Source organism: Paramormyrops kingsleyae, chromosome 17, assembly GCF_048594095.1.
Source record: "Paramormyrops kingsleyae isolate MSU_618 chromosome 17, PKINGS_0.4, whole genome shotgun sequence".
In the NCBI taxonomy this organism is placed as follows: domain Eukaryota; kingdom Metazoa; phylum Chordata; class Actinopteri; order Osteoglossiformes; family Mormyridae; genus Paramormyrops; species Paramormyrops kingsleyae.
In genome coordinates, this window is record NC_132813.1 from 24364290 (window position 1) to 24383546 (window position 19257).

The 19257-nt window shown below is 43.5% G+C and overlaps 2 protein-coding genes across 8 annotated transcripts in view; both read left to right on the forward strand.

Annotated features, from left to right (window-relative positions):
* Window positions 1-11954, forward strand: part of dner (delta/notch-like EGF repeat containing) — an 80808-nt gene extending 68854 nt beyond the window's left edge. For both annotated transcript variants that reach the window (XM_023792146.2, XM_023792147.2), the window contains 6 exons: window positions 6977-7201; window positions 9637-9759; window positions 9889-10002; window positions 10210-10341; window positions 10439-10685; window positions 11040-11954. In XM_023792146.2, coding sequence (XP_023647914.2) covers window positions 6977-7201; window positions 9637-9759; window positions 9889-10002; window positions 10210-10341; window positions 10439-10685; window positions 11040-11151 — 953 coding nt within the window. In that variant the 3' untranslated portion in view covers window positions 11152-11954. The remainder of the gene's footprint in view (window positions 1-6976; window positions 7202-9636; window positions 9760-9888; window positions 10003-10209; window positions 10342-10438; window positions 10686-11039) is intronic.
* A 949-nt stretch (window positions 11955-12903) lies between these two features.
* The window catches only part of pid1 (phosphotyrosine interaction domain containing 1), a 55726-nt gene continuing 49372 nt past the window's right edge, over window positions 12904-19257 (forward strand). Inside the window, exons 1-4 of one of the 6 annotated variants that reach the window (XM_072701581.1) lie at window positions 12911-13068; window positions 17593-17691; window positions 17851-18428; window positions 18717-18806. In XM_072701581.1, the coding sequence (XP_072557682.1) occupies window positions 18804-18806 (3 nt within the window). In that variant the 5' untranslated portion in view covers window positions 12911-13068; window positions 17593-17691; window positions 17851-18428; window positions 18717-18803. Of the gene's footprint in view, window positions 13069-17592; window positions 17692-17850; window positions 18429-18716; window positions 18807-19257 lie in introns of all 6 variants that reach the window. The other 5 variants (XM_023792152.2, XM_023792150.2, XM_023792153.2 and 2 more) reach the window with 5 other exon arrangements.

Below are 19257 nucleotides of genomic sequence, written 5' to 3' on the forward strand. Positions count from 1 at the left end.
TCTAAACTTTTGAACAGTAGAGTGTGTGTGTGTGTGTGTATATATATATATGTGTATATATATATATGTATGTATGTATATATATATATATATGTATGTATGTATATATATATATATATATATACATACACACACACACACACACATTATATTGCCAAAAGTATTGAGACACCCCTCCAAATCATTGAATTCAGGTATTCCAATCACTTTCATAGCCACAGGTGTATAAAATCAAGCACTTAGGCATGCAGACTGCTTGCGAAAGAATGGGTTGCTCTCAGGAGCTCAGTGAATTAATTCAAGCATGGTACCATGGTGGGATGCCACTTGTCCGTTCGTGAAATTTCCTCGCTACTAAATATTCCACGGTCAACTGTTAGTAGTATATACTTTTGGGGATATAGTGTATATATGATGGGAGATAGCTACCAACACTACTAGTTTAACATTAAATTGATGATTTGATTGAGATTGAGGAAAAGCCTGGAATTTGAATGGAACATTTTTAATTGAAGTAACCTACTAGGCTAATCGATGAACTGCATAATTTTGGTTCAGATGTCAGTCTATTTATTTTCCAGTGACAATGAACAATAGTTTTACACACAGATATCTACTCTTTTATTGGTTTTTGAACCATGATGAAATATTAGTGAGTATATGGAATACGTTACCTAGGTGTGCTTACAATTTTTAATGTTTTTGAACTTAAGGCTATCTTTGTCTCTCCGCTCCACCAAAGAACGCAGCCTCTTTCCACAGCTGTCACTCAACTCCGGCAAAACCTTTCATTGGTTTAACTTGAGGCAAACATGTTCACATTTCAATAAGTGGGTGGAACTTTGTGCTGCAAAGAAGTACATGCAATACTCATTATGAGATATTGTCAGTAACTTTGGTAAATCAAAGGACCGATTCCAATTATTGAAGATGTGATGAATACTGCCTCTAATAACTGTCAGATCCAATAGTAGGTTGATCTCAAATGAGCAAGGCCTATGATGTGCTCAGGGTCAGTCATGGTGAATGCTTACTAAGTGGTCTGAGGAAAGAAACACCATGAACTGCCAACAGGATGTTGGGTAGCTAGGACTCGTCGATACGGGATTTGAACGAAGAACGGATCATGTCTGGTACAAACCAACAGAAAGGCTACTGCAGCACCAATGGTAGATAATCCTGATGATGATTATGAGAGTAATGTGTCATAACAGACAGGGCATCAAGCCTGTTAATTTGGGGCTGCATAGCCGTCGGCCAGTCAGAGTGCCCATGTTGACCCATATCCGCAGTTGAAAGTGCCTACAATGGGCACACAAACATTGAAACTGGACTTTGGGACAATGGAAGAAGGTCATTTGGTTGGATGAATCCCGTTTTCTGTTGTATCATGTGAATGGTTGGGTATGTGCATCTGTGGGATGCATTGGGCCAACAAGCCCTATCCATGGCTACGCAGCCCCATATGCAGCAGGGCTCCACATACTGTGTCATAACACATTACTCCCATGATCATCATCAAAATCTGCCACAGTAGCCCTTCTGTTGGTTTTTACAACATGGAATAGCATTCATTCACATCCCACATCGATGAGTCCTAGTGGCCCAGCACCCTGTTGGTGGTTCATGGTTTTTCTCTCCTTGGACCACTCTCAGTAGGCACTCACCATGGCTGACTATGAGCACCCCACAGACCTTGCTGTTTTGGAGATGTTCTGACCCAGTCATCTGGTCATAATCATTTAGCCCTTGTCAAAGTTACTCAGATCTTTATCTCTGACCATTTCTTCTACATTTAATATTTCAACTTCAAGTACCAAATGTTAGCTTACTGTCCCAGACCTTGACATGCACTGTTTTTGCAAGATAGTCAATGTTATTTGCTTCACGTGAGGGTGGTCATAATGTTTTGGCTCATCATTGCATATAACACATTTGTTTTTTCCCTCTTATCCAGGTTCTGTGCCTTAAGCATAGATACAGGAAGACACCTGCAAGTGTATGCACACACGCAGATATACTGATACACACTGGCCAGTGCTCACAGATCTCTATCTACAGTAACAGACCCTGTACTCTGGAGGAGATATTTTAGCTTGTCTCAAATTCCTGTATCTGTTTCATGGCTGTATTTGTATTTTTGTAAGATAGTAACAGTGCAGTCCATTGTGGGAGGAATGCAGGAAATGCTGTATCTAAACAGTAGAGAGGTGTAAGGGTTTGGTGGAATTGTGTAGCAGAGCTGGTCCTCAGCTCAAAAAGCCTTGTGTCAGTCTTGGCAGAGGTTAAATCAGAATCATAGAGGAGGGGGAGCTCTGTCAGATACAGATCGGGAGGGGGGGCTTCAATAAGCCACTCTACATGTTAGTATAGTACAGTACTTATTGTATGTATTTATGATCACGGTTTCAAATATGCAGTATGTTCATGTGTTGGCATGTTGTGTTACCACTTTAAAGCCATACAAAATAAACAAAAAAATTTGACCAAAACATTTAATTGTATTTTGGTATTGTACATATATTGATATTGTGGTTAAATAGTGCTATGGGAAGCAGGGAAATCAGGACACAGGTGCAGATGTGACGTGACTGGAGAGTCAGGCAAATCAGACAAATTCGAAGTCAGGAAATCCAACACTGACACAAGCAAAACAGAATCCAAATTGCTAGGAAAAAATTGATGATCAAAGAGGCAAGCGCAGGTCAGACAAGGGGCAAACAACTATCAGGGGGCAAGGCAAACAGAGCAGGATCAGAAAACCAGAAACAGATGTGAACAGGGAAGCACTCTAACTCTTGGTAAATAAGAAGACCTCGCACCAAGCAGTCTAAGGCAATAGATCCCCGAATCAGTCAGAATCTATCGCAGCTGGAAGGGGCATGACTGTTAATAGAAAACGGCTTCTTCCAGCAGCTTCTGTTGCAGAAGTATAAATTTACAGTTACAGTTTTTTTAGGTTGTTACCGGTGTACTGGGTGGAGTCCCTGGTGGGGGTTCCCTAGGGTATGTGGTCAACCAGGGAATTCTGATGTAAAGAGTGATGTTGACAGGGCTTCCTTCAGACTAGTTCATGAGAAAATAGTACTTGAATTCTTTTAACATAACATGTAAATGAAACGTAAATATGTATCGAAATGGCTTATCACTGCAAGAAATATTCTTGCTTATTCATGCGTAATGTCCACGTGAAAATGCATTCAATTTCAAAGTATTCATGGATTGCTTCCTATATATATATCTGACCTCAAGACGTCATGTAGAATCATCTCATCCACTCGAGCATCAGTGACAAATGAAAATTAACATTAAAGCTGATGAAAAAGCATTATTTTTAGCATAAAACTGACCTTTTATTAAACCGTTCAGTTTCAGTTTTTTTAAAATAAATTTTGGGACATTTAGAAAAAAAGTTCCGAAAGCCAGTTTTGTCAGCCGGGGATCGGACCGCCAGGGCCTCCCTTGGCCGCCACCCGATCCACAATGCACCGAACCCCTGACATTCCCCTTGCGGGTGGTGGGCCCACCAGGGGACAGTCCCGCGTGCCTCTTTCGGGCTGTGCCCGGCCGGGCCCCACGGGCCAAGGCCCGGCCACCAGGCGCTCGCCAACGGGCCCCTCCCCCAGGCCTGGCTCCAGGGTGGGGCCCCGGTGACCCTAGTCCGGGCGAGGGAAACGGGACTCTGATTTTATAATTTTTCATGGGGTTCTTTTGGATTGCTCTTTGTCTGGCCCCTCCCCTGTTGTGACTTTCGGTCGGCCTCAAAAAGGTTCTGGCAAACCATCCGGAGTATCAGGAAGGGGAAGCAGCTCCTGGTTCCTACTATTTATAGTGGGGGGGGGGGGGGGGCTGTTGACCTCACCTGGGGACATCATCCGGAGGTGGAAAGAATACTTTGAGGACCTCCTCAACCCTGCCTCAGATACATCTACGCACACTGCCTTTGAGACATCTGAGGGCACAGAGCCCGAGGGTGCTGGGGGGGGCTTGCCCATCACTGGGGCTGAGGTGGCCAGGGTGGTTAAAGAGCTCCGTGGCGGCCGGGCCCCGGGGGTGGACGAGATCCGCCCGGAGTACCTGAAGGCTCTGGATGTTGTGGGGCTGTCGTGGCTGACACGCCTTCTCAAAAGTGCGTGGAGGTCAGGGACGGTGCCGCTGGATTGGCAGACCGGGGTGGTGGTCCCCTTATTTAAGAAAGGGGACCGGAGGGTGTGTTCCAACTACAGGGGGATCACACTTCTCAGCCTCCCTGGGAAAGTCTATTCCGGGGTACTGGAGAGGAGGGTGAGATCGATAGTCGAATCTCGGATTCAGGAGGAACAATGCAGTTTTCGTCCTGGCTGTGGAACACTGGACCAGCTTTATACCCTTGCAAGGGTACTGGAGGGGGCCTGGGAGTTTGCCTATCCGGTCTACATGTGTTTTGTCGATTTGGTAAAAGGCTTACGACCGGGTTCCCCGAGGTGCTTTGTGAGAGGTGCTTCGGGAGTATGGGGTCCGGGGTCCACTATTGTGGGCGATTCGGTCCCTGTACGAACGGAGCAGAAGCTTGGTCCGCATTGCCGGTAATAAGTCGGACGTGTTCCCGGTGCGGGTTGGGCTCCGCCAGGGCTGCCCTTTGTCATCGGTCCTGTTTATAATATTTATGGACAGGATTTCTAGGCGCAGCCGGGGTGTTGAGGGTGTCCAGTTTGGTGGCCTCAGGATTGCCTCGCTGCTTTTTGCAGACGATGTCGTCCTGTTGGCTTCATCTGCTGGGGATCTCCAGCATGCACTGGGGCGGTTCGCAGCCGAGTGCGAAGCGGCAGGGATGAGGATTAGCACCTCCAAGTCCAAGACCATGGTTCTCAGCCGGAAACGGGTGGTTTGCCCTCTTCGGGTCGGGGAAGACGTACTGCCTCAAGTGGAGGAGTTTAAGTATCTCGGGGTCTTGTTCACGAGTGAGGGTAGGCGAGATCGGGAGCTGGATAGTCGAATCGGAGCGGCGTCTACAGTTTTGCAGGCGCTTAACCGGTCCGTCGTGGCTAAGAAAGAACTGAGCCAAAAAGCAAAGCTCTCGATCTATTGGTCCATCTTTGTCCCTACCCTCACCTATGGTCATGAGCTATGGGTAATGACCGAAAGAATGAGATCGCGAATACAGGCGGCCGAAATGAGGTTTCTCTGCAGGGTGTCTGGGCTTTCTCTTACGGATAGGGTGAGAAGTTCGGATATCCGGGAGGGCCTCAGAGTAGAACCGCTGCTTCTTCACGTCGAAAGGAGCCAGTTGAGGTGGTTTGGACATCTGGTGCGGATGCCTCCTGGGCGGCTACCCGGAGAGGTTTTCCGTGCATGTCCTACAGGGAGGAGGCCCCGGGGCAGGCCCAGGACTCGCTGGAGGGATTATATCTCTCGGCTGGCCTGGGAACGCCTCGGTGTCCCCCCCGAGGAGCTGGTAGAGGTAGCTGGGGAGAGGGAGGTCTGGGTGCCTCTCCTGAAGCTGCTTCCCCCGTGACCCGAACCCCGGACAAGCGGCAGATGATGAGGATGATGATGAGGATGAGGAAAAAAAGTTAAAAAGGTTGATGGAGTTGAGGTTGTTCTCCGGCAAGGTGCAGTTTGGACATAAGGAGGCGGAGCTGGACTCTGCCTGGCTCGTCTAAATTTAAACCCTGAATCTTGAAGTCTGTCTCCAGCAATTGCAAGGTTTAGTGCTTACCCATGTGGTGCTCCAGTCTTCTGAGACACACAGAAATAGCAAACCTCATTTCAGTGTTCCTTCTCACTGCTCATCATTCTGTTCTTTATTGTTTGTTATGATAAGTGACAAACTGTGTAAATACCCTCATGTGGTTCCACAAGGACGTGTAGATAAAAAATTACATTTTAATCTGATTAACTGTGAGTCGTTTCTTAAAAAGAATCTACTAAAAGTTTAGCTTATATTTCACAGAATACAGAATGATGTTTTTGTTCTTAAAAATGAAACACTGGAAAGTCTTTCATTTATTGATTGAAGCTTCTGTGCAAACAGCAATAGCTATATGGAACTATGTCCTGAATACCTTCAGACTCCCTCTGTAAGTAACTAGGCCAGATCCCTTGCTTTAACACTGAAACTGAAGTAGACCAGTCTAACCTTGAGGAAGCTACATGTATTACTGTTTCACAATACCAGATTTACTTACTGTCACAACTATATTATGTAACCATAATATGGATTTTATTTACTATGAAAAGATGGCACATTCTACAAAGGCAGCAGTAGTTAGGGAATGCAGTTTAAATTAAAGTTGTCCATTTAACATAAATTAATAGGTAAAGACAGGTGTGATTTTAAATCATATGACTGTATGTTCCATGCGCCATAACAAATATACAGGGAATTCACAAATGGCTTGTTTTATTAATTAAGAATAAGAGTGAAGACCACAGATTTGCACAGTCATGTTTTAGTGATAATATGGCACTGTCAAATCTTCAAAGTCATTAATGCTACAAACCTAAGCCAGATTCGTTCTGTGGTGCATTTTCATTTCTTCTGAATAAATTTACAGTAGGGTGGATCATCCTACTTTCAGAAAGGTAGATATTTCAGATATTGTTTTATTTGGGTCATTGCCATGGTAGCAGAAATAAGAGAACAATATTTTATTCTCAGATGCATTTTTAGTGACCAGCAGGATGGATTATGAATGGTTAATGTAGATGTGATACGTTTATTTTTAGTGCATCTGGTTATGGTCAAGCTCTGGTTAATGTTCATAAAATGGGATAGTGTCATGGTTTTAATAGCTATTTTAGTTCTTATTGGGTCATTTTGCTATTTAAGCTTACAACCAGTGTGTAGGGTGTGGGGCTTTTGACTTTACATATGATTAAAATTAAACACGAGATCTTGCAAATTTCATTCCATAATTATTCTTTTTTATTGTTAATAAGATGGTCTGAGAGAGCTGAATAACCACCTTGTACCCCATTCACATTCTGTATGTAGGTTACCAAGGATGGATGTGTGAGCAGAAAATCAATCCTTGTGCTTCATCGCCCTGCCACAATAATGGCACATGCTATTCGGATGAGCAGAGCTTCAGCTGCAGCTGTGCGCCAGGATTCACGGGTCCCACCTGCGCTCAGCTGGTCGACTTCTGCGCCCTCAACCCTTGTGCTCATGGCATTTGCCGCAGTGTAGGGACCAGCTACAGGTGTCTCTGTGTTCCAGGTACTCACTTTGTGCAATCTGTGTGTGTGTGTCTCAGTACCAAGGTGTAATATATGGCATTCATTAGAATATGTAAATGAAGGTATAAATAAAATTATTAATAGGCAGCTTTCCTCATCTCCGGTGTTGATATCTTTAAATTTGCAAAGCAAGATGACAATGTTAATATATAAAAATAACAAGAACTTACAGAGCAGTCTGTCAATAGTGTGATCCGTGGTCAGTGGTGAGTAAATTGGTCAGCTCCCATCCCTTATCTTTGCTCCTTTGCTTTTCTTTGTCACCTTCCCCTGGCGTGTCCTGAGGATGTTTTTTTTCCCCCCACTGCAGTCTGGTTGCCATGGAGATGCAACCACTTGATGTTGTGCTTGCAGATGGTCTCATCGCTTGCAGTGGCTGCACAGGTTCACAGACAGCCTTATCCAAAAGCATAACAGCGATGTACAACAATTATTCTCATAACAGCTCCAAATAGATTTGCTCATATGCCATGATTGTAATAATGTGTAACAATTTGCATTCTTTCATTCTGATACATAATCCAGCTGTTTCATGTTGCAGACGCAGATGTCACAGCTTTCTCTTGAGTTAAATATATTAGTCTAAGTTAGTTCAGAAGAAATAGGATTTCAGCCCCAGAGAATGTGACATTTACCATAATATGATTTTCTGGACTATTGTCACCTGTGTTGTTTTAGTTTCTTTATCAGATATGAAGTGTCATGTGTATGATTTGTCCCACTGACTATAACTGCCTTCATGTTTTTCGACTTCGAATAGAAGTTTCTTTGTTTTGTCACCTTCTAACCTTGTTTCACCTTGTTCTTTTTTGACCTTGGACATGGTAGCTTGCTTGATGGCATGGAATCAGATATCGGATTATCATGTCTGAGCACTGAGCACAATTCTATGCAACACTGCATCCTAGTGGCCAGATGAAAATAGTGCATTGAAGTAATAAAAACTTTTCCATTCAAAACAACCTTTTCAACAGAAAAAAATGTCATGGCCGCTCTGACTAGATATAAGAAATGTATCGAATCTCTTCTGTGTTATAAAATTATATCTTTATTCTCAAAATGTATTAATTTTTATAAATGTAGCTGATTTAAAGTGATGTTTGTTAGCTTCTATATATATATATATATGTGTGTGTGTGTGTGTATGCGTGTGTGTGTGTGTGTATGCATGTATGTATATATAGCCACGTAGTAAATTTAAGAAACCACTCTATTTTTAAACAAATCTGTATTTTTAAATCCTGGTTTGGCAGAGGGCTACACTGAGCAGCAGGTTGCTTCCAGGTTCAAAATTTCTAAGAAAGTAATGCACTTTCAATACACAAGAATAAGGTGAAGCAGGTGACACTGGGAATGACCAGAAACCAGCCACGTAAAGGGCAGAAGCAACTTTCTATTTCCAGAGATGACTGTTAACTTATCCAAAATCTCATGATTAGTAGGATATCAAGTGACCTTCAAAAGGAATAGGAAACCTTAAATGGAGGAGTAAAGTGCACTGCTAGGACAGTTGGTATCAGGCTCCTAGATGCAGCACTAAAGTCCCATAATGCAAGAAAGAAGCCCTTCATTAAGGAGAAACAGGGAAGGACCAGGCTGCAGTTTGCAAAAAAATATATCATGCACAAATGCACACCCAGAAACTGAGAAATGAGTGAAACAAAAAATTGTGCTGCAGTCTCTTAATTTTTTGCGCGACTGTATACATCAATACACATACACAAATAAACGAACAAAGAAAGAAACAAATAAATAAATAAAATTGCCTTGCGGTCTATATGGTGACCTGAAGTGCAAAACAAAAGAACACTGAAAATCAATCTGCAGCTCCTCTGTCATTTAATATTTTTAAGGTAGAATAAATGGCTATGTAAAATCTATACATGCATGCTTTTTAGAAATGGTATTTTTTTGTTTAATTAGTACATTTCTTATTATGTTTATGCAATATCCTAAAAAAGTTGCATTTTTTTTAAACCCAAGAGCAATGCACTTTCATGAAAAGTATTAAGTAACTAGTGACTCAGAAGGTTGCCAGCTCAAATCCTGTGGTTGGCAAAGTGATTCCACCACTGGGCCCTGGAGCAATGCTCTTAATCCCAATTGCTCCAGGGACTGGTTGACCCTACTTTCTCCTGTATGCCAGTTTCATGATATGGCCTCCTGGGATACTTTTCCAGGTGTCCAGAAGCAGGTCCCACATATGCTGAGCACTCATTGGCCTGTTTTTCCTTCACTCTCTAGTCAAACACTTCCAAAACCACTTCCACTGTGTTTAGGTTAGGTGGCCAGATCTTGTGATGTCACACTGTATCACTCACCTTTATAGGCAGGCTGGCATGTCCAAACGTTTGACTGGTACCATACATAAGTAATACACTCCTATTTGTAACTTATACTGTGTTTCTTTGGCAGGTTACCATGGGTTATATTGTGAAGAGGAGTATAATGAGTGTTTGTCGGCGCCTTGCCAGAACCACGCCACCTGCCGGGACCTGGTCAATGCCTATGAGTGTATATGCCCTGTACAGTACGAGGGTGGGTTGCATGTTTTAGTGTGAGAGAGAAAGTGGTACTTCAAAAGTAAATTTGCTTAAGATATTTGTGAGATGGTAGAATGTGGGTATATGGAAGGAAATGTTTTTGACATGTGCATTGTGTGTGCAGGAAGACACTGTGAGGTCTACAAGGACCCATGTCTGAAAGTTCACTGTCAGAATGGAGGATCATGTGATCGTGAAGGGCTGAATGCTACCTGTGTTTGCCCTGCTGGCTATATGGGTGAGTGCCAATATTATTTCTATGTGCTTTCCTAGTTATTTGGATGAGTCTCAGCACCATTCTGGTGCTCTTTTTTGACTACCTGTGAGCTTTTGCATCTAAACAGCAGGCCCTACCATAGGGAGGATGCCTGTTCTTCCCCTTCACAAACCTGCTCAAAGAAATGGGTTTTTACCCCTTCAGAGTTTATATGCTCTGTTCATCCAGGTGAAAACTGTGAAGTTGACATCAATGAATGCGACAGCAATCCTTGCCATCATGGAGCTACCTGTATTGACCAATCAAATGGCTTTATCTGTCACTGCCAACAAGGATGGGTAGGACCAAATTGTGAGATTTGTGAGTAGCATTAAATATTCATCCATTTTCAGTGTTAAAATGGTGCAGAATGTTCTTGCCTTATAACAGTAAATGTTTGTGTTATTGTCTGTCCCAGATTTGCAGTGGAAGGCAGCTCACCCAGATGATTCTTTGACTAGCATGCCACGCCACTCTCTCTATATCATCATCGGTGCTCTGTGCGTAGCCTTCATTCTTATGCTCATCATCCTCATTGTTGGAATCTGTCGCATCAGTCGCATCGAATACCAGGGCTCTTCTCGGCATGCATACCAGGAGTTCTACAACTGCCGCAGCATCGACAGCGAGTTCAATAATGCCATTGCATCCATCCGCCATGCCAGGTGAGTCTCTGTGACACTCTATCTTAGAGATGGACTTGTCAGACCTATGAAGCAATGGTTTTGGAGGAATACTCAAACAGAACAAAAAGTATTACTGACTTTGGATACTAATCAATATTGTTAGTATTTTTTGTTGCACATGCACTTATTGGTGATATAAATGCTTATGTTTGAGAGAGAATCCAATTCTTCACCACTCATCCAGTTTTCAAACTTCTCCCTAGGACCCTAACATCCAGTAAATCCTCGTACCTTCACAACCATGTTAGACAGATTCAGTATATATTATGATATGCAGACCCAATGGATGTATGTTTTTTTATTAATCTAATGCATTTTGTATTCTTTTCTCAGGTTTGGGAAGAAGTCCAGGCCTGCCATGTATGATGCAACACCCATCTCCTATGAGGATTACAGTCCTGATGACAAGCCACTTGTTACTCTGATCAAGACAAAGGATTTGTAAAAATAAATAGATAGATAAATTTCAAAACACCAACATAAACTTTCCCCTACATCAAATGTCATTATACCATAGATTAATTATAACTTAAACTAAGTGGTTAGTAAAATCTCCATGTATGCAACCACTGCTGGTTAGTAGAATCAAATTCTTTTACAGTCTACTTTAATACTACAGAAGGTCTCCGTAGATTTAAAAAAGTTGACTCAGCAGCTACATGTTACCTTTCTAAGCAGATATACGCCATTCCAGATGTTAGAGTAATAAGTGCAGTTATGGTGAACTATGATAGACTAAAAACCTGCAGTAGGTTTCTTCTTTTAGTGCATGGGTAAATGTGATGGTTTCTACATTATTTTGAATCCTTAGGCATATCTTTGTTTGTTTAGTGTATACTTTATTTAGTGATTGGTTAGTTCTCTGGATAGTGTGTGGTGTTGGGGAAACTTTTGCCAGTGTTTTGTGGAGGCAAAAACTACCTTTTACTTGGTCGTATTCCTTATTACTATAACACAAATAAAAATTGGTAGATCATTTTACAGTGTTTTGTTGTTGTCCTCTGAGGACAACACCATTGCTAGGTAAAAGATGAAAAGTTAGTGACCCCGCCGTAAATGTGCTTCTGTGTTTCAGGCATGGTTTCCTATGTGTACATAATGATCAGGTTATGCTTAGGGCCAGTTCTTTCTATTCTTCAACAAGGCCTGACCTATTTCTTTTCTTCATCGTGGGTCATGATTTTCTTTTTTACTCTGTGATTTATTCTATGTGGAATGATGTAATTAAAAAGATTCAAGTGAAAGCCACTTGTGCGTGTGTGTCTATTATTAGGTCTCATTTTTACTAACTCAATAAATATTTGATTTTAAATGTTTCCCTGCAGATTGCTCCTTCGAAATCTATAAAATTATAAAATGGCATTTTTTTTAACACTAGTATACTGAATGTACAGGGTGATGGGTGATTGATTCATTTATTCCCTATTCATGTTTGATCTCCCTTAGAAAACAGTCAGAAGAACAGGCTTAACACATGATGAAGATTCTAACATTATTCCCTACCCATACAAGTATCATTAAAGAGAGGATGACTTTGCAAGTAGAAGATTCACTGTTGCATACCTCGTTGCACAGAGAAAGTTAAGCTTACAAAGACACTCATCAATGCTATAAAAACCCAAAGATATGTTATATACTGTACACACATACCAAAAAGATAGAATATCTGATGACAAATATACTCCCTGTAGATGGAATGGGATGGAAAAACTGAAAAATCCACAAACAAAATGCTATAACTGGAATACTTGGCCACTCCAAACATGGAAAATGGGTGGTCTTCTCCTTTCACCACTTCAGTGTAATGTTACCCCGAAGGAAGCTGGTCCCACTCCAGGAATTCCAGAAACATTCTGTAGAATCCTTCAATACACCAGCAATTTGCAGGTGGGAGAAATATGTTTGAATGTGAATAATGTCATTTTACATATAAACATTTGACATCTTGAAATGTTTTAATTTTATTATTATCACCCTTACTGTATATTACGGAAAACACTGCCTACCTGCGTTATAAGTAAACAAAATGTAAGTAATACTGTTGAATTCCCCCTACATATTTTGTAGTTTTGTACACGTTTCTTTCGTTTGCCGCTAGCGGTTTCTTTGAACTAATAACAACTGATTTCTCCGCCAGCGCCCCTTGGTGGGGGAAAACGCGCCGTGCAATTGCAGGCGGAGCTCCGTCCCTGCGTACCATTGGAATTCACTGCCTTATTTTCTGCCGATTGCCCAGCATTGCAGAGGGGGAGACGCAAGCAGATGTGAGCGGGGCTACATCAGGGACAATCCAGCTGTGAACTAAGTGGAAACCTGCGATTTCATTAATAGTATGTGGCAACCCGCGACAGAGCGATTGCAGGTAAGATCTTCATTACCTATATTGTGGTTGTAAACCTTTTTTTCGGAAATGGATTCTTAACATTATGGAATTCCACCGTGATTTTAACATGGATTTCTGGGTAGAATTATATCAATGTACTCCATAAAAATGTGAACGCAGTTGTGTTAAAAGCGGAATGTGCGCTTAGAAACTTGCATTTGGGTACAGACTTCCCAGATAGCTGCCGATCAATGCATTTGTTCGTGGGGAGAGATGGATAGTCCACATTTAATTCAAATATGCTCGCGCTGTACATTGTTCAATGCGGCATCTCTCCGGCCCACATATACACGTTATACAAGCGAGAGATACACTGGAAAACTTGAAGAGTTTGACATAAATGCTTAAAGCTTAATGATTTGTCCAATTCATGCTCTATGGGGATGTTCCCTCAATGTGTTTACTAAAAATACACATCTGTTTTCAAGCTGTTTTTTAAGGATGTTGCATACTTTTAAGATTAGTCTTTAGCCTCCCTTTTCCCGTTTGATATATTATGGTTAAGTGATGCCTTAACAGCAATCGCAAATTCATTAATTAACTTTAGGATTTTGATCTATTTAATAGTGAGAAAAACAATAATAATAATAATAATGACACGTATTTTGGTCTCCAGCGGCCATGCAAGCAGGGTTGGCTTCACGTCTGCTCTAATGTAATGTTCTCCAGATGGCGAATAGCCTGCCAAACGGACTTGCACAATCGCTTTCACAGCAGCTGGCTAAGCGACAAGAAGACCGAATCACGCAGTAAACATTGTAACAGTATTTTAAATCATACTAAATGAATATCTTTGCATAATACAGCCGTACACAAAATAATGTTTCGTGCAACAAGACTGGATCAATGCTGTACCGCTTATGTTGTCTCCGCCATTTAGAAGCATAACCAAGAACAGCATGCATATAATATAACGATGTAAACTACTGATCAGCCTTTTAATTTGATTGAATATATAGAAATGCTTTAGAAACTGAACAATTAAATGCTTAATACTGTCATATTACAGCTATTGATTACGATATTAATGAGGAACATAACGAACTATGTTATACACAGATGAAAATAATATCTGTTATGAAGGTTTTATAAAGAGCAGTTGCTCTCGTAAAGTAAGGAGTCATTCATATAAAAACTAACACTTGTGAATGAATAAATAATAGTAACTAATGTGTATTATTTAATATAAACGTAATGACATTCTTATCTTATTTTGATTATATACTTGGGATTAGTTAATCACTACGTCAAATTTAGACATTGTTTCTCTGACTGATTTATTTGGATTATTGATTTATGGATCTACTTAGTACTGCTTCAACATGCTTGACTGATGAATTGGTTGATTGGTTTGAATTGCAAGTGCTTTAGGATTCTGCAGGAGTAATGGATCCATCCTTATCAAAAAAAGGACTACTGAACTTTTTACCCTATTGGTCAATTTTAGTATTGGCTTTTTAACCTTTCTTAAACTAAGTGCCACCAAATAAAGATATACCAGAACCAGGGATCCCCTACTAGTACATGATAATACTAAGCACTGTGGACTGAGGGTTTCTTTAATTTTCCCTAAAAATAATCCTTTGTATCAAACAGAGTGCATGACTGCATGGGTGTTTGAGGGGCATGGATACCCTGGCAGATTCAGGGCCCAGCACAATATTGAATATGCAAAATTATATAAAACATTGATTGGGGTGCCCAATGTGACACTTTGTCAAGGGACCCCTATCGGTGCATTTCGGTTTTTAGAAAATGTTGTTGTTTATGATGAATGTTCAACATGACTGTGAGTCCAGGCATGTTTAATGCAACAGCCTTTCAGTGAAACTTGCATTTCATCTCTTTTTTCACTTTCACTTCACTACCTCTTTTTTGTTGCCTGCATCTTGTCATGATAGAAAACTTGCGAGTGATCAAGGTGCAGAGCAAGCAGGAGGTTTTATTTTGTGCTGGGCAATCAAAGGCAGAATTGAGAGGCTGGATTGTAGTGGAGTGTAGTGGAAGTTGGTCTGACACTGAAGACGAAGGACGGGAGTCGAGAGAACACAGGGATCTCTGAAAACCAGGAACAGACGGGAACATGACAAGCAGGTTGGTCCAGGGCTACATGGCAGACAAGCAAGAAATGCTCAGTATGCCAACACATGGAAGAATAATTCCTTGCACTGAGTGAGAGGTAGCTCCGGTTTTAAAAACCCAGCACCTGGTGGGGCTATTTGGAAAACTGGCATACTTACAAGGAGGGCGTGACAGGATCCCCCTCCCCTCCGACGGCTGCCACCTGGAGGCCAAGGACAGCGACAGGGCTGGCCCTGGGGCAGAGGATAGGATTAATCCAGGTGATCCCAGTGGAAGGCAGAGAACAGGTCTGGGTCGAGGTTATCTGTTGCTGGAATTCAGGCCCATTCCCCAGGGCGGTAACCTTCCCATTCCACTAGGTATTGGAGCTATCCCCAGCGATGCCTGTAGTCAAGAACAGGATATACATCATAGGCCTCACCATCATCCAGGTGCATGGGTGAAATCCGGTAGATGCAGGACAGCTGTAGACAGAAGGCTACGGACCCCATTTGCTGGATCACATGAAACAGGCTGATGTACCTGGAGGCCAGTTTGTGGCAACCTGGGAGGTGGAGGTTCCGGGTGGACAGCCAAATCTACTGACCGGGTCGGAGAATGGGCCCCGGGAGATGGTGGTGGTCAACCTGGTGTTTCTGTCTCTGGTGATCTGGTCTATCCGTTGCCATACCCTACGATTATTCGATTATTTTTGAACCAGTCCTCCACTGCTGGGACAGAACTGGGTTTCAAGTCTCAAGGGAACAAAGGCGGTTGATATCCCAGAACACACAAACAGACCGGTTAGTGTCTGGCTGAGGATGCTAGTTCAGAGCACACTCCACCCAGGGCAAGTAGCAGGCCCAGTGAGCAGGAGGGTCAGCACACAGCAGCTGGAGGACCTTCATCACCTCTTGGTTGGTTCCCTCCATCACTCCATTGGTTTAATGTTATGGCAAGAACAAGAATGTATGAAAGACCCCCATGGTGAACTGTGGCCCCAGGTCAGTCACAATGCCTATCCGAACACCACAGAATCTGAAAAGCAGGTCATGAGGTTCTCCACAAGTGGGAAAATTCAAAAACTGGTCTACCACCAGGACCATGGATGTTGTGACGTGGGAAGAGGCTGCAGAAGGCCAGCAGGCTTTTGGTTGTATGCCTGGTGTTTGGTGCAGACTGAGCAGAAAAGCACAAACTCTTCCACCACCCCTTCTCCAGTCAGGCCACCAGTATTTCTGGGCAAGAAGGCACATAGTAGTGGAGAAACCAGGGTGCCCTGAGCTGAGGGAGGTATGTACCCATTGCATGGTGGTCATCCAAAGGGTGGAAGGGACATAGACCTTTCCATTGGGGCAGCTGGTCGGGACAGGCTCATGATATTTAGCCTCTTGAACTGTGTCGTCTACTGTATGTCCCAAGTGACAGGACTGAGAAAACAAGTCAAGTAAAATTGGTACTGGTTCATTGCTTTTGACTGGAAGCATGAATTGATGAGAGATGGCATCCGCCTTGGAGTTCTTCACCCCGGGGAGATACGACACTTTGAAGTTGTCATGAGTAAACAAGACTGTCAGCCGAGCCTGTCATGGGGTGAGATGCTTAGTGGACTTAGTGGACTATTTAAGGTTACCATAGTTGGTGAGCACCTTGAACGGGTGGTTGGTGCACTTTAGCCAGGGTTGCCACTCTGCCAGTGCCAACTTGACGGCCAGCAGCTCCCTATTGCTGTAGTTTCTCTCTGCAGGGTTCAGCTTCTTGAAAAACAAAACACAGGGATGCAACTTCTCTCACCCCTGATGCTGATAGAGCGTGGCTCCTACTTCTACCTCAGAGGCATCTACCTCAACAACGAAGAGCAACGTGGGATTGAGTTGTTGCCAAACCAGCGCTGAACATAAGAGGTCTTTGAGGCATGGAAGTGTCTTTTCTGCTTCTGGGTTCCAGCTGAGCGTGGCCTGATGGCCTTGTAGCAGGGCAGTGAGAGGGGCAGCCACTGGGCTGAACCCTCAAATAAGCCAGCGATAAAAGTTAGCGAAGCCCAGAAAACATTAGAGCTTCTTTACCGCGCAAGGCTGGGACCAGTCCTGGATGGCCTTCACCTTCCCTTCGTCCATATTCACACTTCCAGGGTAGATTCCAAGAAATCTGAGGGTGGTATGGTGGAACTCATATTTCTTACCTTTAATGAACAGGTTGTTTTCTCAGAGATGCTGCAACACCCTCCAAACGTGGTAGACGTGTTCTTGGAGAGAGGCAGAGTGAACCAGGTTATCAATGATGTGGACAATCACAAACTTGTTCAGCAAATCAGGGAAGACATTTTCATGAAACTTGGAAAAAAATTAAAGGACTGTTAGCTAACCTGTAAGGCATGACCAGATATTCAAATTGGTGATGAAAGACATCTTCCACTAATCTTCAGCTTGGATATGGTTCAAGTTGTAGGTGCTCTGGAGGTCAAGCTTGGTGAAGATTTGGGAATCACGGAGCTGCTCTAGAGCTGAGGAGATCAGAGGCAAGGGCTCACAGCACTTACAGGTAATAGCGTTCAGGGCTTGAGAGTTGATGCATGGGTGGAGACTTCGGTCCTTTTTAACAAAGAAAAAATCCAGAATTGATGGGAGAGGTGATTTGGTAGATTACAACTTGTGCCAGAGCCTCCTTAACGTACACGTCCATGCCTTCTCTTATGGTCAGGACAGCATGAACAGCTGACCCTTTGGCATGGACAGCTCCATCAGCTTGCTTGTGCAGTCCGATTCTCGGTGCAGAGGGAGACCAAGTGCCTTAACCTTACTGATGACGTCAACAAAGTCGTGATACTCCTCTGGAGCCTGGGTCTCCCCTTCAAGGAGAGGACTCTCCATAGAGGAGACTCTGCAGTGCAGGGTGCCACACTGGCATTCAGCATGGAGACAAGACTTTGATTTCCCCCTCTGCCCAATTGACATGGGGGTTGTGGAGCTGCAACCAGGGATGTCTGAGGATCAAACCATCTCTCACCGCCGGCAGGACCAGGAAACAAATCATATTGCTATGGGTGGCACCGACTTGTAGTCACAGTGGGACAGTGTAGTGAGTCATCTGTCCATTGGTGAGCAGAGCCCCATCTACCCCCCTCACTGCCAGAGTTGAAGGCAGCAGTTTGAGGGGGATTGAGTGGCTTCTTTCCAGCTGGGAATCCACAAAGTTCCCTGCTGCTCTGGAGTCGAGCAAGGCTCTCTCTACCAGTTGACCCTGGGGCCAGGACAAGAAAATAGGAACAAACTGCGTAGGTGAGATGATGAGCGAGTTAAGCACTCCTACCTGGGTTGGGGGGGGTGGGGGGGGGGCAGACTCCATGCTGGGGAAACAGGGCAGGTGTGCAGGGTATGGCCTGCTTCACCACAATAAATGCGTTCAGCTGGGAATAGCAGGGCTTGACCCAGCTGCATGGGTTCCGGCTCAGGTGCGGGGAGAGTAGGCAGATTCGGAGCAGTTTTGGGGCGAGAACACAGTCGGCGGTGCTCCATAATGATATAGACAGATGAACGTACTCATCAAATGTCTGCACCTCTCCCCAGCACTCCAATTCCACCTGAAGCTCAAGGATCAGGGCACACCGGTAGAGGACCTGGAGGCAGGATGGCGGCCAATCCAGTCCAGCAGCAATGGTGTGAAATTCGAGAGTGAAGTCAGTGGCAGTTCTGTTCCCTTGCCGGAGATCGAGTAACCGATCCTCAAGACTCCACCCCACAGGGGGGTGATCAAAAACATTCCTGAACACACACTGGAAAGCCATCAACAAACTAAGCAAGGGACTCTCCGTGGTCCAGAGCTCAGTTGCCTAATGACAAAATGAACACGACTAGCATTACTCTGGAACATTTCCTGGTGGTGGATGTAAAGCCTGCACTGTATAAGGAATGCTGACACTGGTCTGGGTTGCGGCTATAATGTTCCATTACTGCAATAAGGATAATGGAAGATGAATGTGGGGGTGAAATCGGGAGTGGAATGGTGGCTGCGATTCCCTGCTGGAGTTGGTTGCCCAGGGTGATCAACTGGTCAATCTGACCGAGGGCATCTTGCAGCTCATCCTGGATGCTTGCCAGTTCTATCTTG